Here is a 27,047-nt window from a genome sequence, read left to right as displayed (position 1 = left end):
CAACCTATCCTTCCATTCTTCTATAAGACTCGACCCTATCGATGTGAACTTCTCCTCTTCGCCCTCTCCCAAGTTTACTAGCTCTACCTCGTCTAAAGTCTTGGGATCCCCCGCGACCTCCTCTCCCTCCTCCACGGCCCTGCACTGTAATTGCTATGCCAGCCTCTTCCTAGAGCTCGTCGACTCCTCTTCTAGTCCGCGGGACATCCTTTTGATTGTATTCTGGTGATTGTTCTTGGATGCCACCTGATCTCCGCGGACCTCATATGTTCCCGTTGGGGTAGGGAATCGGATAACTTGATAGTAAGTCGACGGCACCGCCCTCATCTCATGTTTCCATCTCCTCCCCAGGATCGCGTTGTATTATGAATTGGAGTCGACCACCATGAACCTTGAGAACACTGTCACGGGCCCCGTTGTTACTGGCAGCAGAAGTTCCCCCATAGGCTCTATCACACTTCCATTGAATCCATAAAAATTTGTCCGCGGAGGTCTCAGTTGCCCTGGGTTGATCCCCATCTCCTCAAGAGCTCCTCTGAATAGCAAATCCACGGCTACCCGCCACGATCTATCGGGGACCCTTTTGACCACATAATTGCCCATCGCCATCGTAATAACCAAACGCATCCTCGTGGTGGGCGATCCACGCCGGAGGTCTGCCTTTGAGAACGTAATTTTCCCTCCCCGCCATTAAATCTGCTTCAGATCTCTCGCCTCTCTATGGGACACATTGACCTGCTGAATACTCGCTGTCCTCCTGACCTTATCCCGGTGGGCATTGTGACTCAACGCTTCTCCGCTGAAGATAACATTTATGGTTCCCAATATTCGTCCCGCGGCAGGCCCAGGCTCACGGTCTGGAGTTTCCCCAACGAATTCCCTCAACATCCCCTTCTCTATTAATCTCTGGACTAACTATTTCAAGGCATAACAATCATTGTTTTCGTGATTGCGCACTTGGTGATACTCACAATATGGCTTGTTGGGCATTTCGGCCGGAATGGTTCACGGCCCTTCATATCCTTGCACATTTTTAATCAGCGGTAGTATCTCACTTTAACGGTTTTCGCTTAACGGGACATGTTCCACCTCATGTATGGCTTCCTCCTTTGCTCTCTCCGCGCTATCTCCCTTCCTCTTTCCGGTCATGAGGACTGTCCGCGGTACCTCTCCCCGCCTCGGCCACTTCCCTCGGTCTTTCTGCGTTCACCCCCTTTCTCTACCGCCGATGCTGTCTTGGCTCCTTTCTTCGACTCCTTCTGCATGGTGTCTTCATATCTTATATACTTCTCTACCCGCGGATATAACTCGTGCAATGTTGCTATCTCGTTCTTCGCCACGGACTGATGAACTGCCGTTCCAGGTAGCAGCCCCCTTTCGAATGCTATTACTGCTGTCCTCTCATCCAAATTCTCTACCTTTAGGGTCTCTGCCTTGAAGCGACATAGGTACTCTCTGACCGATTCCGCAGATCTCTGTCTAACATTAAATAGGGCCGCGATGTCCACAACCCTCCTCTTCTGATGTATAAAGTGGTCAACAAACGCCTGCTCTAACTCTTGGAAATTGGTTATGCTCTTCGAAGGCAACCGATAGTACCAGTCGGAAGCCCCACCCTTAAGACTGGCCGGGAACATCATGCACCGCAGACCATCATACCTCGCCTCTTGCCAAAGAGGCATCTGCTGTCTAAAATGATGGATGTGATCTGCCGGGTCACCCGTTCCATCATATCTCTCGAATCTCGGCTGATTTAAAGCGCTTTGGTACCTCCGTCCATATCGCATCTCTAAGCTGGTTCGGGTTCAGCCCGCCACCACTTTTTGATCGACGCCCCGCTTGGACCCTTGTTTGTTGAAGATTCGCCACTCGGTCACTGTTAATCATTTGTTGTACTTGTTCAGCCGTTAACCCGGTCACCGGATTATCCACTAGGGTCGGTCCTTGTTCCTCTTCGTCCTCCGCCTTTTCATTCTCTGCTTCCTCCCCTGTTTCTTCCTCGGTCTCCTCCTCCACCCTCTCCTTCTCTCATCTCAGCTCCTCATTTTCCTCCCTCAGCCTTTCGATCTCTTCCCGCATAAGTCGCGCTTCTTCTTCTGCTCTTCCCTCCTCTCGTCCTTCCCCTTCTTCTACCACCGCTTCCGGCATCTGTTCTGGGACCCTTATCTTTCGGGGCCTACCCGCCGCCTTCTTTGGTGCCATTTCTACTTCGTTTTCCCCACAGACGGCGCCAAATGTTACAACCTTAATTCCCTTACGAGCACTATTCCCTAGCCCTTAAGCTCTATTCTCCTTCTCAGCCCTTTCACTCTCCTTTCCTCTCCTAGGTCTCATCCTTTCTTAGGTTAATGGATCCGCCCCCTCTCTTTCTCTCCCCTACTATTACTCTTTATACCTTTCTTTTCATCCATCATGGCCCTCCACCTGTCCCTCCATCTCGCGGTCCGCTTAGCTCCATGTGTAGGATTTCCGTACCGCGACCACACGCTGTCACCCTGATCCGGTGGATCGCAGACTTATGTGCTATGCTGACCCGGCCCATCTCACCATTGATATCCCGGTGCTACATCCTGCCACTACAATTGGCATGAGCTATTTATACATATATAAAACCGTAGCACTTTTGAGTTAAGTATTATTGCATGAGTTTTCATTGCCCCTCAGAGTGAAGGGAAGGGAGGGGGTGAGCCCTCCAAGGACGAGAGGTCCAAACTTTAGTGGGGCAAAAAGAGTTGCCACACGAAGATGAGGTCCCACAGTGCCGGGGTGAGAGGAGTTGCCTCGGACCTATGTGAGATAGGGGCAAACGGAAGCGAAGAGGCTTTCGCGCACCGCAGGCAGAGTGCCTGCCAGAGGTAGAGAGAGTGGCGGAGGCTTGGTCTAGGCGTGGGGCAAGCAAATCAAATATTCCCAACCAATGGGGGTAAAGACACTAATAGGGGCCGGTTATTGCTGGATCCATATACGAGTAAGAGTATCAACAGAAACAATCCAAACAAACAAGCAAAACATAATATGAACATCCCAACTGGAGGGGGTGAATATACAACAAAATGTAGCATAAAGAGTATGACAAAGTAGCATCAAAAGAAGCCTAGCCAGGGCATAAACAAGCTATTTTTAAGCTGCAGTATTTTCACGGATCACGGACTCGGCGGCTTCTGCTATGATTTCATCCGCAGCCTCATCTATCGCCTGCTACCACGCAAATGGCCTCTTGCCCTTCAGAAGTGGAGTCCGGAATTGGCACAGCGACCTCGGATAGTGGAGCAGCGAGAGGGGCTTCAGGAAGGAGACGGCCTTCTTTGGTGAGCCGGTCAAACTCCTCCTTGACCTTCTTGGCCACCTTCTTCCCGGCTTGGGCCCGAAAGCTGTTCCGGAGCTCGTCCATATCAGCCTCGTGTTGGTTAAGGAGAGCCGATACCTCCTCCTGATGCTTCTGAGAGAGGGAGTCCAGAGTCCAGAGCGTGCGTCTTCTCTTGGAGGTCTCTGTCGTCGATTACTCAAGCGGTCATTAACCTTGTCCATGTAAGCGAGGTGGGCGGCCTCTGCAGCTTTAAGTTCGTCCTGGGCCCTGAGCTTGTCCAGGTCCACAGCCGCATTCTTCTCTTCTAAATGGGCGACTTCCTTGTCCAGCTCATCGATCCGTGCCCTGGCACCAAAGAGGCCGGGGATCATGAAGGAGATGTCCAGACTCATCTGGAAAAGGGAATAGGAGTTAGAATGCTCAGATAAAGGGAAGAAAGATACTTGAATGAAAAGAAAAGGTTACCTTCTCCCAGCCGGTGTAGAACGAAGTCTGGTGAGACTCAAGGGAGCCCCCCTCAGTGTACGCCATATCTTTGGGGAGATAAGACCCAAAGAACAGGGAGGAAGCCACTGCCGGATTTTCCAAGGCAGAGTCGTTGACAGTTAGAATGCGGTTGCGAAGTTTGAAAGTGGGGCAAAACGGAGGAACGGGTCCAGCGGCCCCCTTATCAGTCCGGGGTGCTACCTCCTTCCCGGGCCGCTGTTCCGCATGGGGAGGCGCGGTAGGTGGAGATGTGTTCTTAGCTGGGGGACCCTCTTCAGGAGCCGAGGGCCGTGGACGTTTGGAGGTTGGGGGAGGAGAGGAATGAGCAGCGGCGAGGGGGGTAGCAATGGGGACGACATCCTCATCCGAGTCACTGTCGAAGAGTTTGCGTTTGTTAACACCCATGTCTGAAGCTTGAGAAGTGGTGGAAGGGGAATGAGAGGATGAGTATTGATCTTCCCAAGTGGTCAGGGATCGGTAGGGAGTAGGGGCTGCGGAGGGAGAAGTGGTCTTGCGAACAGGCTTGGGACGGAGTGGGGGTTTCGTGGTATGGCGCTTTCCCTTAGGAGGTGGGGTGTCACGTGGCTTTCTTTCTTTGGTGGGAGGATGACGGAAAAATGGGGAGCAGTATTTTCCTATGGATTTCAATTCAGGGTCGGACAGTAGGGGAGTAGCGGTTGCAGGGTCAATCCCAAGTATCACGGCTTGAGTAGGTCCCAGGTCACGAATCTTCTGGAAAGTGGTGGAGGAAATGTGTTCGTAAGGTCGCGACTTTTAGTCGGGGCGCCAACCTGAAAAAGAGAGCCGTCAAGTCAGATGAGAAACCAAAAGATATACATCAATGGGTGTAGATAAAGAGATAGACTCACCACTAGGAAGAAAAGCTAAGTGGTTAAGATTCAGTTCGGATGGAAGATCCGTGGAGAGGAAATTGCGTGAGATATAAAGAGGGTAGTGATGCCACAATTTGTCTAAGGAAGTGACACGAAGAATAAAATGCCGCTTTCTAGGGCAGACACAAAAGGAGTGATAGCCAACGCTGACATCCTTGGTGCTCTTTTTGATGAAGAAGTGAGCGGTCATGTCGCGAACCGTTATCTTGGGTACTTCGGAACGGTTGTAGTGGTTCGCGGCATACATGACCCTCCAGAAATTGCCAATGCCTTGGCAAGGGGGGATGTTAAAGTGATTACACACCTCGACATCAAGACGGGTGAGGGGCAAACGCAGGCCGGCAACAATTTGTCCTACCATGGCCACGAGGCACCCCGGCTTGTAGGGAACTAGATGCGGGAAATGAGTTAGGTCAGGCACATGCTCTAAGATGACGTCAGCGGGTATACCGTAAGCCGCTTTAACAGCCTCAAGGTTAGGTCTACGGCTGCGTGGTGGTGGCGGCGGGAGGGCAAAAGCTTGCCCAGAGATTGAAGGGGCCTCGGTCTGGTCGGGGAGAGGTGGGGAAGCACGGCTACGGGACTGGGAAGAGGAAGAAGTGGTGGATCTCGGAGCCGACATCGTGGTCGGAGTGGAAGACACACAGTCACAACAAGGCGGAGAAGGAAGGGGAGATGAACAGATTCTAATACCAAGGACAAAGGAGAAATGCGCAATATAGCAATTAAACGGAGCTAGAGAGAAGAGGAGACCAACCTGAGGTAAAAGGAAAGCAGCCGGAGCAAGAATTTCCGCAGAAGAAACCGGAGAAGACGACCGTCGAAAAGACGGTCTGGGAAACAAGAAGAAAGGTAGGGGGAGAGGTTGGGAGGAACTGAAAGGCAAAAGAAAAGCTTGGTGAGAGAGGAAAAATCAAGCGGGCTTTTTATAAGAGGAGGGGGTAAAAAAGTAATTTGAGGGGAGCTGAAATCAAGGGGACACCAAAAGGAACCAGCCAGTGAAGGACGCGTGGATGCACAAGAAACGAGGGGGTGCTAGTTGTACTCACATGGAAACTCGTGAATCCAGCGGTGAAGGGAAGACGGAAGGCTACAGTTGGAAGGTTTAATGTGGAGAACTCTCTCCCGATCGAGAGATACTATCGCGGACTCGAGAGGGGGCATCTGTAGTGGCAGGATGTAGCACCGGGATATCAATGGTGAGATGGGCCGGGTCAGCATAGCACATAAGTCCGCGATCCACCGGATCGGGGTGACAACGTGTGGTCGCAATACGAAAACCCTACACATGGAGCTAAGAGGACCGCGAGATGGAGGGACAGGTGGAGGGCCATGATGGATGAAAAGAAAGGTATAAAGAGTAATAGGGGGGAGAGAAAGAGAGGGGCAGATCCATTAACCTAAGAAAGGAGGAAACCTAGGAGAGGAAAGGAGAGTGAGAGGGCTGAGAAGGAGAATAGAGCTTAAGGGCTAGGGAATAGTGCTCGTAAGGGAATTAAGGTTGTAACAATGTAGATGGATGATGATCGTTGAACAAAATAGAAGCGTATCAAAACCTAATTATCCCTCAATAAGAAAAGGATGAGTAAAGTATCGTTCCACTTTTAAGTGTATGTTTATATGAAGGACGGGACTTGAAAGGGGGTTTGAGGGATTAAAAACTATGATTGTAGAGATTTTAGATTCTAATGCTAAACTAAACTAAATTAACTAAACTATTGAGAATTTATAAGAGAGAGAATTCAAGAGATTAGAATCCACCTATACTTTTGATCTATGACATTTTGCTTCATGGTTGTTCTTACAAGTAGACTACAATTAGGCAATCGAGCGAGTGTCGATGCCCTCTTGGATGAAACATCGTTAACAATTAACTCTACTTAAGGTTGTTCCTATGTTTATGCTATTAATATCTTCTTTCCTTTTATGTAAGCTCGAGCAGCCATTCAATGTATTACTGAGAGCAACATCAAGGAGTACTTCCTAATATGGTGGCCATTCAATGAATCACCACTTAAGGCAAACACAAAGAATACTTCCCCTAGACAGCCACTCCCTGAGCTATCCCTTCTAAGGCAACACAAAGAATACTTCCCTAACTCTAAAGAATTATACTACTAGAAGAAAAGTAAAGAACACTAACATGATATTAATATTGCAAAACATAAACCCTATTATATACTTCCATCCCCTGGTGTGGGCAATGGAACTAATAACTAAAAACATAAAGAACTAACCTGATTGAAGAACACCATGAACCAGAAGAATCATTAAACCTTAAGCATCGACTTCATCTCCTCCCTTGAAGGAGAAGATTAGCCTTCCATAAAGAAGGAAGAACGAGAAGAACGAGAAGAAGAAGAGTTGAAGAACACAAGACTAGAAAGACTAATTTATTAAGACTCAGCTAGTTAAAACAGAATTTTTTATTATTAATCTCTCTCTGCCTCAAGTTCTGGAGACAAGAGTATAAGTGAATTGGCAAATTACATGAGGCACTTAGGTCCTCTATTTATAGAGGTTACAATGAGTTCTAGAAGCATTCTAAACCGTCATTTGTTTCCTAATACAAATAGACTTTTTTCAGAGTCCAACTTCGTCTCCAAAACTAAGAAGGAATTGGCTATAGTGTCATTTCATGCGTCTGGACACACGATCCATGCGTCTCAGACACGAGCAATGCGTCTGGACGCTCGATCCATGCCCCCCAGACACAAAAGTCTATTTTGTCTCTTCTGCTCTATCCTTCTATCCTCTTTTGCGAGCTTTGGTCCAAGCAATGAATCCTTTGGCCTTGGTCTTCCAAATAGGCTTTAAAATAGGTCCAAGTCGCATCTTTAATAGCTCAAATTTCTTGGCCTTCTCCATGATTGTCCACGGGCTTCCCATGTGATCATTAATGCTCCGAATTGCTCCGTTTTACCCTTTTTTCTCTAGTATTCTACAAAACTCTCTTTTTCACCTGTAGAATCTTAAAACATAACTTACAAACACTATTAGTCCACTAAGATGGCTAAACAAGAGGCATAATCGAGGGTTAAATTGCACTTTTTGAGCAGTTATCACTTGTATAACTTGGCCTTTTGCTATGTGTTGCGTAGGATGATTTATTGATTTGAGGACGTACTGCTGTTTCGTAGGTAGTGTCCGGTTATCAAAAGTTGAAAGAGCTGGCTGTGATTGCTAATGTTGAAAAGGGGGCGCGAGAGAAGATGAAAGAGGAACTAGAGAACGCTCGTTCTGTTCAAGTCTCTCTCCAAATGAGTTATGACGAACTGAAGAAGCAGCATGATCAGATCGCTCTAGAGAAAATGGTCATGGCAACGACGTTGGAGGAGGCGAATGACGAGGTGGCAATGTACATTATATATGTAGATAAGGCAACAGCTGCGGCCAGGGGGGCGAAGGACGCTTATGAGACTTTGTTCAGAGAGGCGAACGAGCTGGCCAAGGACTACAACGATCTGGAGCATAAATACCTTGCTTTACAGGCGGAACCAGAATGTGGGGCTCGAGGTGCAGCAGTGTTAAAAACACCTGGATATGCTAGTACCATTCTTCCTGTATGTGAAGGTCCTGCTACTGTGTATGAGGTTGTCTCGGATCCCATCCTGGAAAGTGCTGCTTTGGAGGATGCGCTGGAGCCCCTAGCCACTGAGAACTTGCTAAATATTTCTTAAATATTGTCAGCTGTGAGAGAATGTTTCCTTGTTTTACTTGTCTTATTTGTGGTTGATTGTTCTAATACAATAGAACTGGTTTCCTGGGTTTGCCTGGGCAGTTCGCCTTTATTTATTGTTGTATGGCCTATGGCCATATACATTAAGAGCTGATAACCTGGGCTTGCCTAGGCAGTTCGCCTTTATTATCTACTTTATTCCGAAACGAACTGGTTTCCACCTGAGTGGCAGTTCTATAATTATAGAGAATTGGTTTCCTGAGTTTGTTCAGGCAGTTCACTCTTTTATATTTATGAAATGCATGTTTATTTTCCTTGTTCTTTTTCTTGATACTTTGCATGTGCCTGATGTTGTTGCACGTGTATAGCGTTGTGTGTTCCAACTGGTAAGAAGTGTCTAGGCTATGTAGCCTTTGGGCTCGAGTGGTGATGCTGCTCGCTGTAGAGCGTTCTTTTCTAGGTCGTGTCTTAACGTTGTAGGTTTCGACTAGTGAGAAGTGGTGAGGCTATGTAGTCGGTTAGCTCGAGAAAGCGTCCTGCTCATAGAGAGCATGCTGCGTGTTGTCGCATTCTACTGAGAGAGGATTTTTGCACGTGCTGGGCACATGTGAGGAAGGGAAACTTTGTAGTCAGGAATAGTAACTACCTAGTGTTGTGGAATTTGAAAAGATTGCGGGTCATGTGGCACGTTGGTTAGGGTTTCAGTGTATTTATGGTATGTCTTGGGAAGTGAAACGGTTTACCTTAAAAGACCTTTTGTGTGAGGTTTTAGGGGTACGCCTAGGAATTAGACTGTATACTGCCTTGCTACTTTATTACGTGGTATGCCCAACCAATCGAGCATCTGAGCATACCTGCATGAATAAAGCACATTAATCTATTTCAGATAGAACACTAACAGTAAGATCGAGAAAAGCAGGACTTACATCCCTTGGGCTTATTCCTAACTCACATGATATACCCTCCGTCAGATAGATTCAAAGCATCTGGTGTTAGGATAGTACATGTAAGATTTCCAGAGAAAGAGTTGCAGATTTGCATATACTCTTAATTGCCAGATTCTTCTAATGGATTTAAAACTGAGTGGAGAACTCTGAGCATAGGAGAACTCATTACAGAGAAGATTATAAGCCGTTTTAATAGTGAAATTGCCTTTTGAATGGCCTAGCAAGATTAGGTCATCTTGATAATCATTATGTCTAATATGCATTAGACTTATTATGTGTTTAATAAAGGAAGGAAACAATTCTCCAATCCTATTTAAATTCCATGTCTTGGACAATGGATTGAAATGGGTTTATAGTTTTCCAGAGTGAAAGGGTTGTTATTTAAATTGATCCAAGGATCATTAATTAAAAATATGTTGGATCCATTCCCTACTGAACGACATGAATGATTCGTAATGACATTGAGATACTAACAAAGTGCCCTGCAATAAGATAACAAACTATGGATCTTTCACACAATATGGTCTCTGGCCAAATTTACTCCTCCCTTGATCAAATTGGCGTTGCGAATGTTTCCGTCGACTTGTCCTTTAATGAGTTGGAGGGTCCTATTCCTCTCTTTGTACACCTACAATCAGTAAACTTCGCAAACAACAAAGGTTTGTGCACACACAGTTGCATTATTTCCTACAGAGAGAAATAGTAGCTAGATTCCTTCATTTGTTATAAGCACTTCCACTTGCACTATTTCTTACAGAGAAAAGAAGAACTGCTATAACAATATTGAAACTGAAAACTAAAATTCAAGAAAGTATTTCTACCTTAGGAAATCTCCACAATTAAACTACTGTAGATCCTACTGAACGACATGAATGATCCGTAATGATGGTTTTGGTTTGAAGTTGACAAAACCTTCTTAGATTATTTCCTTGAATTGTGCACTCTATAGTAGCAATCTTAAATTGGATCCTTTTTTTTTAAATGTTTCTAATAATATATTTCAATCCCTTACCATACTCATTATTCACATGTATACTTGTAGATCCATATTGATTGGGAAGTACCGGATTGGGTTATTATTTCTGGAGGAAATCTTGGGAATATTTATGCTTTTTATAATGGTTTTCATGTGTAAGGAATTAGGACTTGTTGATAGGATGTCTAGGCTTGTGGTTGTTAGTATTGGTAATGGGTTGAAATTCACCGTCTAAAGCATCTAACTATCGGTTCGAATATTTATGCTGAATTCATGGATTTAAAATAACACATGTTAACTAATACTATTAAAAAATCTAATAAGATTGTAAAAAATTTATTGTCATGTGTACCTTTTCTTTAATTATTCCAAGTCTTCATTTGAACAATAAGGCTAACAGACATATTTTCCTTGTGTCCTATTTCATGAATCCAGGTGAAAAGTTATTGGAGCAATTCTGATGTTGCAGATGTGGTTTTTCACATGACAAATAACGTGTTGCTCTGAATTTTCTATAACTTATTGTGCTCCACATCTTGATTTGATAAAAGGTTAGTTAGTTTTTCTTTGAGAAGCATGTATACTACAGTATATATGACATCTATTTTATGAGCATGAGGCTTGTATAGTTGTTCATAGTTTTTTATGTTCATATCTATCAATGTTTTTTTTTGTGTATGTTTGCAATTAGTAATTCTTTTCCAAATTCCAATGTATTTAAAATCTTATGAATAATATGCAACAATGAATCAAAAAGATATACAACAAGTTAGTTAAGGCAAGATTGTCTTTTTCAAAAGAAATAAAATATATTAATTCCAGATATGCATAACATTGTTTGTGAGCAAAATCTCCTAAATTTATTTTACGTAGTCTGTATCTTTTTACAACTCTGATAATCTCAATATGTATCTTCATTCATGTCTTTTGTTGATACTTTATCTCCGATTGACAGCATTTCTCTTTTCTTTGCCTTGTTAAGATAGTTGAAAAAATAATCACTGCTACTGATCTTCTCTGTTTCTTTTCGAATCCATTCCTAATACATAAATAAAATTTAAAATTAAAACTATAAATTAAACTATAAAAAAAAAATTGTTTAAAAAACATGTGACATACCTTTGTCTTCTTGTTCCAAATATAATGATTTGGGAAGTCAATATATCGCAGTTGGCTATGCTCTATATTAACACATATATTAATTTTTTCTTGTTCAAGTATCACTGAATAATGTCATAGTGGTGTATTGACCTGCATTATTTTTTGCCAATTTTAATCATAATTTATAGACTAACTTAATTCTTTGTGTGAAATTCTTATACCACACGTCAACTCACCTCATCTGTCAATCCCTTGTAGTCTTCATAAGAAATAGTATTCTTGTTTTCCTATAGTAACATAGTCTATTTTGCTCAATTGTATTCCATACATCAGTTAATGTTTCACTAATCATCATTGCAGCATTTATCGATCCGCAATTAATTGTGTCCACATCTATGGTATCCATGTGGTTTACCTGCAGTATTTTAAATAATTTTAGTAGCTACTGATAGAACAATATAATTCAAACTAAGTTCTTAGATTTAGAACACAATAATAATTATTAATTCACAGAACAAAAAAATTAATTTATTGGTACCTTCGCTTTGTAGGTCTGAGTTTTGTGATGGAGGTTTTCTGTAAATTGTATAATGAATGTAATTATGAATGGTTGAGTTGTATTTATAGGTTTCCTTTGGCATATTTTTGTCTTAGTGCAATACTTGTGTTGGACTTGTACTTTGATTATAAGTTTTATTAATTAATACTTATCTAAATTAGATAGATATCAAAATTAGAGGTTATCAATCGGTAAAAGATATTTGAGAATGTTTTTTGTGGTTCTACTTATTGACCTTATTTCCTTTTCACCTAAAGTCCTAAACCAACCAATTAAAATACCTAGTTTTCAACCGTTAACTTCTTCATTGACTTTCATTTGGTTTTTGACTTTATCTTCGTATATTAGAACTTTGATATTTTACTTTATTAGAAACATATCAATATTCGAGGCTAAGCACTATCAACGCATGAAAGTTTGCTTTCTATTTGAGAATTTTTTTTTGTGGTTCCGTGTATTCATTAAGTTCATGCAAATATTGTTTGAGCATTGTTTGGGTTATTTCTTGGATTATTTGATATTAAATAAATCAAATATAAACTTGGATTTGTTCATCAATAGCCTATATATAGCAATGCAATGTAGTTGGACCCTCATGTCGATCCGAATGAATCAGCCTTTCCACAGAGGTAAATCTTTGCCTGCTATGCAAGAGGATAACAAGTTCTAAATTCTGTCTCGGTAGGGCATAACATGTATTTTGATTACTGTGAAATTAATAAACGAATTAGTTGTGTTTGATTACTATGCAATTAATAAATGAAGTAGTTGTGTAACATTATTATGAAAAAAGTGATGAATGTATTATAATATCTTGATGATTAAGATAAAATCCTAATAAAAGAAAAACAATTATTAAACTACTGAGAACTATTTATTCCTCTCCAAAAGATTCTTCAATTTCTTGATACTCTACTTTCCTCATCACTTTTACACATCATTTTTTTAGCTTTATTTGATGGTCGAATTTCTTCAGTAATTTCTTTGGAAATCTGGTGTTGCATTTTAACATAACAATATATTGGTTATTTATTTTCTCAAAAATAGTAAATAAAATATTCAAAAGAGGAATTGTAATAAAATTTGAATATACCTTGGTATTTTCTGTCATTGATTCAGCATCCTTACTATCTTCAGATACCATATTTGTTATGGTAAATTATGGAAACTTTTCATGCATACTATATTTATTGAGTTTGACTTGAAAGATCCAATCACTACCAATATTTTTTTCAAGTTCTTTTCGAATGTCATCGAAATCTTGAACTTGCAAATTATATAAAAAACAGTTAATAATAATTTAATATTAAAATAAAGTTAAACGTGTTTATGCTTCACTTGCCTTTTTCTCTAAATCAAGAATTTTTGCAATTGGTACTTTCACAATATCTTCTGCTTTATTACCAAAAGCTACGAAAGCAGTCATTTTAGTTTCATCCTCAACGCGTAGTTTTGAAAGGTATCTATAAATTAAAACATTTAGAATATTTGTACTCAATATCCTTTTTATTAGACATTTGTTGGAAGACTTACCTCTCTTTTGGTTTTAAATATTTGGCTCCACAATTTGTGCATGTATGTTCTGAACCACTATCAACGTGTTTTACGGTACATTTAGCGCAAGTTTGATAGTACCAGTTGGTCCCTAACAGCTTTACAAATTTTCCATTTCAGTTTCATCCTCAACGCGTAGTTTTAAAAGGTATCTATAAATTAAAACATTTAGAATATTTGTACTCAATATCCTTTTTATTAGGCATTTGTTGGAAGACTTACCTCTTTTTTGGTTTTAAATATTTGGCTCCACAATTTGTGCATGTATGTTCTGAACCACTATCAACGTGTTTTACGGTACATTTAGCGCAAGTTTGATAGTACCAGTTGGTCCCTAACAGCTTTACAAATTTTCCTCTGCATGTGAAGACCTTTCCCTGTAAAAGGTAATAGATTACAAAACTCACTATATCAATCATATGATATTGAAAATATATGAAAAATAATGTAATACTAAATGGCTGCGCTAACCTGATTGGCTGGTTCCATCCCATATCTTATGAGTTCTTCTATTGTTATCCTATCCTTGCTCATTTTTAACTCTAATGAAATTGGTTCCTCGTTGTATGTTTCTTCTATTCCAATTTTTTTATCGAGGTCTTCAAATCTTCACAATTGAAAAAGAGAATCATTATAGAAAATATGAATAATTGAAAATTTTGTAAATAAAACTGATCATAAATTACCTTTTTCTCATTTCATGAACATATTTTAAATCCAAATTTATATAAAGCTTTGTTGCTGATGAGACACACACTTGGAATTGCACTATTAAATAGGAAACAACGTAGTATGATACCAGTTATTTTGGAAACTAATACAAAGATGATGTTAAAGCTTAAACTTACTTCCAATCTTTTTCAGAAATAGGGATGTCAGAATGACAATAACATTTTCTTCCTTATTGCTTATATTAGCAATTGTATCGGACATTTGTCCCCATAAAGCCACGCTCTTCTCATAACCCCTGTAGATTATCCCAAATTGTCAAATACAATTTAATAATAGAAGAAAAAATTACGTACTTCTGAATTAATGTTTACCTTTTGTCTACCAAAGTAATTTCTTTGTAACCTTGTGGTTTTTTTTACCAATTTTTTTTCAAAATTGTTATTATATCTGTATTACAAATATTGTTAGATCATTCGAATATACATTATTAAAATATACAAAAAAAAAATAGTAAGTTTATCAAATACCTTTCAAGTCACATGCTGAGGCATCTTCTGTTGCAAGGAATTTTTCGAATCCAACAAAAGTGAACTTGTAATTTTCAATACTCTTGTCATCTTCGTTGGTAGGAGTTACTATAGTTGCTTTTGTAAACAAAATTTTGTAATTAAATCGTACAAGACGGTAACTCTTGTACTTGTCTTCTTTGTCCACTTCAAATTTCTCAAAAGTATAAATTTTTCCCTCTTCTAGTTTCTTCAAATTTGTCTTTTAGGTTGTCCTGTACCTTGGCATGGATTTGATCTCCCTATGATTTCAAAATTAAATTATTAAGTAAAAAAAGGTGATTATTAATTAAATTTCTATTTCTTACCTTTTCATCAATGAGAAGCATGTCTATTCCAAAAGTTTGTTTTCTGTTCAACGGATTAAAAGGGAACCACAATCTATTGACACGTGCTTTCACTATACACTTGTCTATTTTTTTGGTTGAGCTCGGCAAGTCCTGTGTATTTATTTTCCCTTGTGTAATGCCTGGGAAACAATATTATAACATTGTGAATTAGTTCCTTAACAAAAAACTATCAATATATATTGATTAAGCTATTATTAAATCAAAGTTAAAGAAACAAAATTTAGGAGAATAAAACTAAAGATGTAGTAAAGTTTCACCTTTTTATTTGAAGCTTTTGTTATCGCTACTCGGCTGCTTTTCTGTGGAGAAAGAATTATGTTTTATGAGATCCGAATCTATATATATACATATATATTTTTTTTCTTAGAAGTCATATACAATTAGAATACTAACTCTATTTGCCTCTTTTAGACTTGTACGATTAGTAGAAGTTGTATTAGAAACAAACTCTTTATTAGATAGAATATTGGAAACGATAAATATTATAAATAGATAGATCAATATTTGAATAAGGGTTGGATATGGGCTGAACATTTTTTGTCTAGAAGTCATATACAATTAGAATACTTAGAAGTTGTATTAGAAATAAACTCCTTATTAGATAGAATATTGGAAACGATAAATATTAGAAATAGATAGATCAATATTTGAATAAAGGTTGGATATGGGCTTTATAATGGGCTGGATATGGGCTGAACATTGGAAATGAGTCCATATTGTGGGCCTAACTTTTCATGGTAGGACAGATTTCATTAGCTTGCTGTCCTAAAGAGGAAAGGGGATGAGAGTGGGAAATAATTTGTCATAATTGGATAGGATGACCAAAAGTGCTTCAGTAATTCTTGTGTAGATGCCGAGTGATGCAGGGATTCCTCTTTATTTCCCTCTGGTAGTTGGTCAAGGACATTTTCCTTAAGGCTCTTGCCAATGTGATATTTGGTACTTGAGTGATGTTGAGTCAAGTCTATTAGAACCTTAAGCGTAACATCAGGCCTAACAACAGGGATCACTAAACCCATTTTCTCTCATATCTGAAATAAGATTTTGTAAAAACCCAAACATATACTGAGTGTTCAAGTCGTGACTGATTGGTTTTGTGCTGAATTCTGCATCTCCCACATTTCTAACAGAGTTAGCATGATGAGAATCATAATATTGTTGAGGATCCTTAATAGAAAGGGGTTCAAATGGAAGCTTATGATGAGGATCCTCCAGATCTTCAATTGCAAACATCTGGTAGACCATTTCCATCCTTGCTACTTGAGTTGCACTCTCATCCAACTCAGCCTGTTTGGACCTAGAAAGTGCTTCTACTGCTACAGTTCAAGTGTTTCCTAATGCAACATGTTCGGCTCTTCCTTGAAGAACAACTGCTGCATGGCTGTTAAGATTATGTGAGAGATTGTATTCATCACACTCTAAGGAAATAGCTACTTAACTTTCATCACGATGTATGTAATCATCGCCTTGATTAGCTTCCATGTCTAAGGTTGGATCAAGTCGTCTTAACTTCCGCCGAGAATCATTGGCTAACGTTTTATCACCCTTAAAAAAAGAAGCAATCACCTCATCATCATCAGCTGCAGCCATAACAACAGCAACATTGCTTTCCCTATACAGATACTTTGCTCAACAATATTTTGTCCAAAACTAAACTTCTGTGAACTTGTAAAGGACAAATTTCAGATATGCCTTGTGAACAGTTGGTTTTCAAGCAAATATTTGATCAATGATCTCCGGTGTGAAGTTAAAAGTGACTTTGTTGCTCTTCCCATCTGTCGCTGGATTGATATCTGTAATCATAGCACTTTTAAACCCTACTCGTTGTTTCATAGCCTTGCTGGCACTAGTAGAAAGCAACTCCTATGTTAGAGTTTCTTTCTTTTCCAAAAATTGAGTTGGAGAATTCTATTTCAGGTGTCACAAACAGAATGGTGTAAGCACCTTCTATTAATTCTTTTATTATTTGGGGGGTGAAGAATTGTAGTGAAAGATGCATTGTCGTATATTTGTGTCGATGGAAGGCAAGGTAGCTTACATATTGCCTGCTTCCTGTATAAACTACAATTGTCTAAAATTCGTATTCACCATTACTCAAATTTTCCTCCATTTCTAATTTACATTGTTACTAATTTTTTTTTACATTGTTATTAAGGTTTGGAACCATATTTATGTAACTTTTACCATATCTATTAAGGCTTTGGCGATGGGTATCTGGCTTAAATGTTGTTCTTGTTGACTGCTATAATGGATATATAAGTAATTAAGCATTGTTTAATGCTTTATAAACATTTACTTACATCCTGAGAAGCTTTATAGATTTGTTGGTACAGTTGGTCCCAATTGACAGGTTTTATGGGTTGAACTTTGTAATTATTATACTTGAAACATTAATTTAATCTGATGAAACATCTAACTTTTTGCAGAGAAGGCTCAAAGCAGAGCAGGGCCTTGAGTAGGCAACACTATTCTTATTTCATAATCTGCACTTAGCGATTTAGAACGAAAATTTAAAAAAAAAATGACCAGTAAAAAAATACCTTAAGTAGAAAGTATTCTTGAAAAAAATACTCTTGGTTACCTTAGAATACCAAGTTATCGTCGTTAGATAATCCTTTTTCAGGAAAGCTTCTTCTCCCTTTTGTTTTATGTTTCAGTAATAATTGTTGCTTCTATGACTTTTGGAGCAATATTTGTCATTGTGAGTCTAGTACCATTACACAGTCCTTCACTTTGATTCATGTTTCGCATCAGCATAATAGGGACTCCACGCTTAAGCTTCAGATTGTGGTTTGGTACTCCGGAAAATTCCAAGCTGTTTAAAAATTACATTGGATCTGAGATCTTGTTCTCTAGACTTTCCTGGGATTGGACATAGAGAGTCTGCACTTAAGTAGCTTTTTAAATCTCCAGGAATTTTTGAAACAACTGCATAATTTATTTCGTCTACTCTGTCATTCTTCGGTGCTAGAATACTCCTCTCTTTCAAGTATTTAACTTCTGTATACTTATTCACCAAATCTGGATAAATGGTGTTGATGATATCTTCAACTGAGTTGTCACTTTCTGGAATGAGTAAGTGATGAAGGTTTTACCTACTCTTAACTATTTCTGCTATGAATAAGCAAAACTAAAGCTTATTTAATGCTAGATTATCAAAGTTATCTACTCTCGATTATCATGAAGTATGTGGAGTAGAGAATTCGTTCCACTTTAGTTGTTTAGACGTAAGTTCCCAATATTTAATCGATTCTAACAAAATGAATGAGAGTAATGGATATGATTATACTAATATGGGAACTTATACTATGGCAAATTTATACTAAGATGTGAATATGGAGAAGGGATTAGGGGGATTTGAATCCACTTGATGTATTCCTAATATGTTAGTGTAGATTATTGTAATCCTAACCAAATAAGATTAAGTGTTTGATCCCTAACTACTCATGGCAATCTCTGCCAACTAATAATTAGCATGTGAGGAAGTTCAACTCATTCTCAAGGCGAATCAACTAACCTACTAGAGTGAAACTCTTAAAAAGCAATAATCCTTACTAACACATTGATAAGAGCCCAAAATTTCAGTTTTAACCCCTTAATAATATTATATTTAGACCAATTATATGTATAATAAATAAGAGTTAATATTGTTTATGTGATTTTATGTATTTCAGGTATTTGAGTCAAATATGTGAAGAAATATGTCACTTTTGCAAGAGAAAGGAGCAAAGGTTGGTTGCGAAGAAGTTCTAGGGTTAAAGCCCAAGTTTCAAGGAGAAAAAACATTTTTCAAGCCTAGTCAAAGTCAACGCGAGTAGAAAAAGAGCAGAAATGTCAACATAACTTCCGCAAGCTGTATCTTTGGACTCAGACCTCGGAATTGAACCTATTATATGTCAAAACGACCAGCTCAGAAAGAGCTTTCTAATAGTCCAAGAATTGACCCAATCAGATTATTAAATGTGGTCAAAAAGGGTGTTGAAGTAATTTCACTTAGAGAAACCCTTTTTGGACATATGTAATTAGGTTTTGGGCTTGATTTCATGGCTCAAAACATAGCTCCAAAGCCCATGCACGAAATTATAAACCTAACCCCCTCCTATATAAAGAGGTTTAAGGCTAAACAAAACTTGGCTACTCCCCTTTTTAGTTTAGTTGTAAATTAGGGTTCTCTCTCTCTCCCTTTTTAGTTTAGTTTAGTTTTAGTTAATTAGTTTAGTTTGTAGCCTCCATTAGATTAACAAAAGTCAAGTTATTGTTCTTCATTATGTCTTCTATTTATTCTTCTATTAATAATAGTCTAATGACTTCTAGCTAAACCTCCATTAGAGGGATTTGATGAAGCTTGATTAAGACTTGATATGCTAGTTAGAATTATTGCTTGTTAAGAGTTTCACTATAGTAGGTTAATTGATTTGCCATGACAATGGGTTGAACTTCCTCACATGCTAATTATTAGTTGGCAAAGATTGTCATGAATAATTAGGGATCAAATACTTAATCTTAATTGTTTAGGATTGTAATAATCTGCATTAACATATTAGGAATAAATCAAAGTAGAATCAAATCCCCCTAATTTCTTCTCCATATTTTATTCAAGTCATATTCAATTGCTTAGTTAAATTAGTATAAGTTAAATCCATATATTTAGTTTCATAGTCTAAATTCACCTCTATAAATATTGCTTTCACCATTGTTTGTTTCCTTTTGTTTGATTAATTGGATTCTATTTATGTCTTGGTAGTTTAGAATGATTATGTACTCTATATATTGCATGAATATACATGTGAGAGTAGAAAACAAATAATTGATACCGTAAGGATAAAGTTAGAGTAATCTAGTTAAGTTTTTACGGGTTATCAAATGGCGCCGCTGCCATCTTAAACTCTTTCAGGACAATAATTCAGTTGGTTGAATCCAAGGGGAAATCCCCTATTCTCAACCCACCCACCCTTTCAATTTTTCTTTCTTATTTCTTGAATTTTCGGTACTGTTCACTGTTTTAGGCATAGGGGCGCCTGTCCTCCCTTGTGTCTGCGGATTCACAGTGAAGAACACTACAGCAAAGGTATTTGTAAATTTAGAAAAATTATGAAAATTTACAGGGATAATCCTTAAGGTGTTATTGATTTATTGGAATATTTTCACATTTTTTCTAGTTGTTTCACCTAGCGAACTAATACCATCTTTACAGTGCTGCATTTCAGCTTTCAAACCGTAAGTTTTGGGAAAAAGTGACGAGTAAGGTTACTTAGGCAGGTCCCAAAATTCTAATATTTTGACAGTAGTATCTATCATAAGTCAGAAGTTTATAGTAAAAGTTTGAAAAGTTTTTTATTTGTTTTGACCAGCTAACTAGTTGATTGTTTTCAGTGTGTTTCTGCAGTTTTGCAACAATTAATTTCTGGAACAACAGCCGATAAGGAGGGTTTTTAGAACTCCAATTGCTCTAAAATTTTTACAGGAACCCACATGATCTTTTAGAAGTCTCCAATAAAATTTTGGCGATTTTTGGCTTTGTTTTGATTGGTTAACCATTCAGTTGTTTGGAGCGCTCGCTCGCGCCCTATTAAAACTATCATTTAAGCACGCCCGCCCTCAAAGTATTGGATATCGTGTCAAGCAAGAGCGCGCCCACGCCCTTATAAGCCTGTTTCCAAGCGCACCTGCGCCCCTTCTGAAGGAAGCCCGATTTTCCTAGGTGAGTTACCGGCTCTCGTTTGGTTCATATTTTTATATATATTCAGTGTTTCCATCTTCTTAAATACACTGGGATTGCATATACAAGACGCTATTCATACGCTTAGCAAGGAGGCATTTGGGTACTCCTTCTTTCACTTTTTGTCTCTTCTGTCAGAGGAGTTTTAATTCTAGTATAATCAGGCTTCTTTTTTGTAAACGCAATACCACAAGCTTATCTAGAAATGTATAATTAGAGTTTTGTTTGCATATTAATTGTCCTATAATATATTTTTAAAACCAATATGGCATATCAATATGTAGACCAACAATCATGTGGTTATTATGAAAACCCTTCACCTTGTTCATGTTGTAGTAGTCCTTACCATTGGCCTTCTCATTGCCCATCATATCAAGAGTTTGAGCCTACTATAGGATATAATAATAATTATGAGCCTCAATTTTCACATTTTTATAGTAACCCATACAATCAAGAGTTTTCTAGTCATCCAAACAATACATGGAGTCAACCAGTGTCGTCTACTTCTAGTTCCGTAATGAGTGTGTACAACAAACCAAACACTTTTCTGTGCACAATTTGTTCAGATCCAAATCACGCCACCCATTCATGTCCTATATTTATTCAGCCTCAACCTAACCCATCACAGTATAATATCAACCAGAGTCACTCAAACGCCAATAACTATGACTATCAAATACCATACTAACCAGACCCACACCACCAAGCTTCCCCTCCGCTAATGACATTTGACAAAATAATGGCCCATGACAAAATAATACTTCAAGACCTAGAACGGACAAGATTGATGCTAATCTCACTTAACACAGAACTTTCAACCTTGCTAGAGATCGACACACAAGTAGAACAACTTATTCTCATAACCACACCATTCGACCTAGTTATGACCTACCCTGAATGTCATGAAATATTACCTTCCCATGACCCTCCCATTAACCATTATATTGACTCCACACTCCACCTGGATGAGGAAATTCTTGAAGACGACTCTTTAGGACTTGTTTTGGATGATCACTTAAATTTGAGAGATGCCTCCGAGGAATAACTATTGGAATTCTCTTAATATGGACCCTCCTGTTGAGCATGTCCAGGCCTTTGTGTTTACTAACTGCACTCAGCTGGATGATTCCTCGACACATTCGAATGATGCAATTGAGGATACTTATAGTGTTTTAGAGGAAGAGGGTGAGGAAATAGAGATTAACAATTATAATCTAAGGCATGAACAAGTTAATGTGCAAGAAAAAGAGGAAGTAACATCTTTAGAGCAATGTGAATCTCAATTTAGTTTGGCAGCTGAGGAAATAACAATGGAAAAAAATAATGAATTTCTTAAAGATAAAGCCACGAACCACAACCTTATGGATTCAACCAAGCCAGATGTAGAGTTCTTAAGAGCATGTGAGGATCCACCAACTTAAGAACCACCATCCATCTGAGTTACCACCTCCTAAAATCCAACCATTTACCACAACTAAGCCATCCATTCACCCACTATTTCAGAGAAACCTCGAATTTGCACTTGAGCCAATTGCCTCAGAGACCCTCTATAATTTTTTCAACCCTCACGATGAAAAGTGTTTGCCTAGCACACAATCCCATGATTACACCATTCCTGTAGTTGAGAGACAAGCTTTGACCGAGTGTAGTGAGAAACCTAGTTTGTCTTATTTTTCCTCATCTGAGCCTCATGAAAGACATCATGATCCATACTTCATTCCTTTCTCACCTAAAATATCACTAATTCATCTTTTGGGTCATTCTAACTCTTTAAAATAGCTACAGCATGATGGTTTGCATATGTTCTTTAATGGGTTGCATAAGTTTTCTTTCATTCTTCTACATGATTGCTTCCAATTATACAACTTCATTCTATTTGGGAGTACATTTAGTATCATGTTTGTATGGCTAGACCCCCAACTCTTTTGACAATTAATTTATAGTTGACCTCGCATCATCTATTTTGTGGCACCCCAGATTTTTGCTTGTTTGGGGGTGTGCACAGTCTAGGGGAATCTGACTTAAAACCCCACATTAAGTCTAGGGGAATCTGACTTTAAAAGACCCACGTGTTTAAACAAATTTTCTAACCGTGTTTTCAAAAATTTGTTTGGGGGTAGGGTGTTTGGTCTTTCCATTTTTGATCACTCAACTTCCTATTCTTGCCCATCATCGTCGCGTGGCTAATTTATTTTGTATTATTATTGTGTTAAGACTTGTTTTCTTGTTTTTCGTAGATTTTGATTCAGAATTGTTTAGTTAAGCAGTTAATATTGGAATTCTGTAATTGTTTTTTTTTTAATTTGAAATTGTTTTAGTTTCCGGCATATGCTATATTTTGTATAGTGAATTCCACCCTTCCAACTTGTTTGGGGGTGGAATTATTTATTTAGCAATGTCTCTAGTCATATCAACGTATTTTTGTCGAAATATTATTGTCTGCTTGATAATGATTGAATTATGTGAGAATGTTGCTAAATTGGTGTCGCTAGAATTAGCAAGTATTGTTTGGTGCAACCTCAAGGAGTCATAATTAGATGATTGCTATTTTAATTCCAGCCAAAAAGTTATTGGTTTGGTTTTGGAGCATGCCTATTGTCTAGTTCTATTTTAGTTTTAGAAATGTCTTTTTCCATCATGTTGCCTTAACTAGGTGGGAAACTTGTGGAACTTAGAAACTAGTCCTTTATAAATACAGGGTTCACTCTCAACTTCACATCATACCTCTCACTTTGCTTCTCTCACTTTATCTTTGATTTTCACTTCATAACACTCATCATACACGGAGCGCACACGCCTTCTGTTTTGCCTATACTCAGAGCGCGCGTGCCCTGAAAACACTGGACCTCTCGTCAGGTAAGAGCGTGCCCGCCCTCAAACACTAGAATTCGAGTCAAGCAAGAGCGCGACCGCGCCCTCCCACAGGCAATCTTGAGCGCTCCCGCGCCCTTCACCTCCGCAGCCACTTGCAATTCTGATTTTTTGTAGGTTCTTCCGAGGTTGTTTCTAACAATTCTAGAGTGTGTTTGTTTGATATGAAGTCTCCTCAGATCATACTGGAGCAGTCTTTCGAGGATTTGTTCGCAAGCGACACCTATGGGTCTTGGCTCCGTGACTTAATCATAACAACGGGATGGCAGCCTCTAATGGTAAGCTCTAATTAACTTTATTCTCCTATGCTTACTTCATATTTATATGACCATTGTAAGTTTTTCTATCGCGTAGATGGAGAACAAGTGTTCTCCGTCACCATTGAGGATGAAACAATGGATATAACCAAGTTCTTATTGGCGTTTGCTATTGGGCTTTCTATGCTTGCTGAAATTCAAGACTCATGGGGCTATTTGGTTGATAATTTCTATGCCTACAACTATGAGTTTTTACATAAGACCTATGGGGCAGGAATTTTCCGTGTAGAGGACCAAGGGCAATATAACGTAGCCCTTGGTAGCTTGTCCCTTAACGTGGGCACGATGATGTTTTTTATCATGTTAAACATATTAGGGGAATGGCGTTTTTCTTCTGTGAATTACGTCACTTGTGACGTTTTCTTTGCTCTAGCTAAGGGACGTATGCTCTATGACCTTCCCCAGACCTTAGTGTCTAGTTTAGCACGAGCCCATAGTATGAGGCATAAGTATCTTCTTATGCCTATCTTAGTTTGTCGTATCATGCTATGTTTCTTTCCTGCATTTTGTGCCCGTTACACGGATTGGGTTAGGGTTGACATTGTGAGACCCACTAACTGCATTATTCGCTCTATCTGTGCAATGAATTGGTCGGGGTGGAGGCCACAACCTAATTGGGTTGCCCCTTACACCCCATCCGACCAAGTGGCGCTTAACAAGTTAGCGATTGTAGATGATAAATGGCGTGAGGCCTGGAAAATTATCATAGCGTGGCAGGATGCCAAGGAACCTCAATTCTTAATTGAGGAAGAGGAAAACGATTAAATGCTAGATATAAGGTAAGTTTTCATTTTTGTTCGTGTTTGCTTATGTCCCAAGCAATTTAATTCTTGTTATCCCTATAACGAGTGAAACTCATATAGAGTTGCATCTATTTTTATTTATCTATATTAGTATATATGTTTTAAATTTGTTTTGTCAGTGTTCTTCAATTTTCACGTGTTTCCATGGTATTTCCTACCCTTCTTATTTTAATACTTTGAGGACAAAGCATGTTCTTGTTTGGGGATGGCATAGAAACACGCATAATTTAAGGCACCTATTAGGATAATACATGTATAATATGCACTTGTTTTATAGTAAAAAAAATTCAAAAATTAAAAAATATATATAAATTAAAAGTTTATACTATACACTTAGGAATATTTGTATTGTTTCTTTCTCCATAATGATATTAGTCTAGATATTTCACATTAGCTCTTATATTATAATAGTTTTTAAAAATTTAGGTTAATATGTAGATAATAATCATTGTATCTCTTTATAAATATATTGCATGAATATCTATGATTGTTTGGCAGTAAGTTTCTGAAATCTAGGCTAGAGTACTTATTCTACAAATCCTGTGAGAATATAGCCTAAAGCCTTATACGAGTGAAATATTTGATAAATGACACAAAGGATAAGTAAATTCCGAATAGAGAAATCACACGTCCACTTGCTTGACCACTATACCATATCCTAAGCGAGAATTTAGGCCTTCTTTGGATCGATATAGTCATAAATTCAAACTTATATGAAATTATTTCCGTTAGTCTCCCCTCTGAGCCTTTCTTTAGTCTTTCATAAACCGCAAATCCTTTACCATTTTACAAAACAAAATAAAAATAAAAATCAACCTACCCATTTTTGAATGAGTCTGAGAATAGAGATGAAATGAAGAATAGGAAAGAGAAAGACCTGTGAAACCAAGAATTTGTTAGTTTCTTCAAATAAGAAAAGAAAATTTCCATCCAAAGAAAAGAAAAATAAAATAAAATAAAAAATTAGAACTCCAAAAACAGAATCAAAGGAGTCAAAAGCCAAAAGAAAAAAAAAATATCTAAGGATGGAAACAAAGTGTAGAAGTAAGGTAAAGAACAATGTTTTCTCTAGTTACATAATATGAAGAATCTATTATCTCAAACTGGTTCTTTTTGAATATCCATTTCCTTCATTCTTAAACCATCACTTAATCCCCTCAACACCTAATAAAGACCTCTAGCTCAATTAGGAATATGTTAGTGTGATAGTAAGTGGCAGATGTGTTTGATCGACTTCGGCTTTCTTGTGTGTCATTGAGATTGTAAGGTAAAGTGTGCCCACTAAGCACTGGAGTGAGTGAAACTTGAGTGGAAAAATCAGAGTGGTTTTTGTCTTGACATATATATGAGGACCTATTTAAGGACGCTATTCCAAAGTTTTAGAAACGGACCTGTTATTGCATTACATAGCGTAGTTCATTATATATATGTTTATTCATAGATGATTGATTATTATGCACGTATTAGCTTAGATTTCAACTTGATTATTCTATATTCAATGCTAGTGAGATGTATAGATATCTGAGAATAAAGTAGGAAACAGTAATTTTATTTCTTAGTTGTTGTAGTATAGATGAAGTTTGTGAGTACCTTTGCTGGAAAACTCTCGCGAGGCTATAACTCGTCCACTAGGGAATTCCTAGTGGTTTAAGGCCTTGTTGCATATGGTCAATGCAATCACACTCGATGAAAAGAGATTAGTTAGAACTCTATTTTTGGTCACTTATATTAATTTCTCATATTTGCTTGAGGACAAGCAAAATGCTATTTGGGGGTGGTTTGATAAGAGCCCAAAACTGTAGTTTTAACCCCTTAATAATATACATTTAGACCAATTATGTGTATAATAAATAAGATTTAATACTGTTTACGTGTTTTTGTGTATTTCAGGTATTTGAGTCAAATATGTGAAGAAATATGTCACTTTTGCAAGAGAAACGAGCAAAGGTTGGTTGCTAAGAAGTTCTATGGCCAAAGCCCAAGATTCAAGGAGAAAAAACATTTTTAAAGCCTAGTCAAAGCTGAAAAGTCAAAGTCAACGCGGGTAGAAAAAGAGCAGAAAAGTCAATAGAACTTCCGCAGACCGTATCTTTGGACTTAAACCTCGGAATTGAGCCTATTATATGTCAAAACGACCGACTAGGAAAGATCTTCCTAATGGTCTAAGCCTTGGCCCAATCATAGTAGTAAAAGTGCTCGAAAAGTGTGTTAAAGTAATTAGGTTTTGGGCTTGATTTTATGGCCCAA

The 27,047-nt window shown here is 38.4% G+C and overlaps 1 protein-coding gene across 1 annotated transcript; it reads right to left on the bottom strand.

The window, feature by feature from the left end:
* Positions 1–1,145: 1,145 nt before the first annotated feature.
* LOC147514613 (uncharacterized) lies at positions 1,146–1,637 on the bottom strand. The gene has a single exon (XM_086592634.1). The coding sequence runs from the start codon at positions 1,635–1,637 to the stop codon at positions 1,146–1,148; it is 492 nt and encodes a 163-aa protein (XP_086448760.1).
* Positions 1,638–27,047: the final 25,410 nt, after the last annotated feature.

Source organism: Coptis chinensis, chromosome 2 (genome assembly GCF_015680905.1).
Source record: "Coptis chinensis isolate HL-2020 chromosome 2, ASM1568090v1, whole genome shotgun sequence".
Classification (NCBI taxonomy): Eukaryota; Viridiplantae; Streptophyta; class Magnoliopsida; order Ranunculales; family Ranunculaceae; genus Coptis; species Coptis chinensis.
This window is presented reverse-complemented; position numbering and strand designations above follow the sequence as displayed.

What these genes read in the sequence shown, in the direction of transcription:
- LOC147514613 (XM_086592634.1), bottom strand. Translation starts at nt 1,637, where the DNA reads ATGTTCCCGGCCAGTCTTAAGGGTGGGGCTTCCGACTGGTACTATCGG.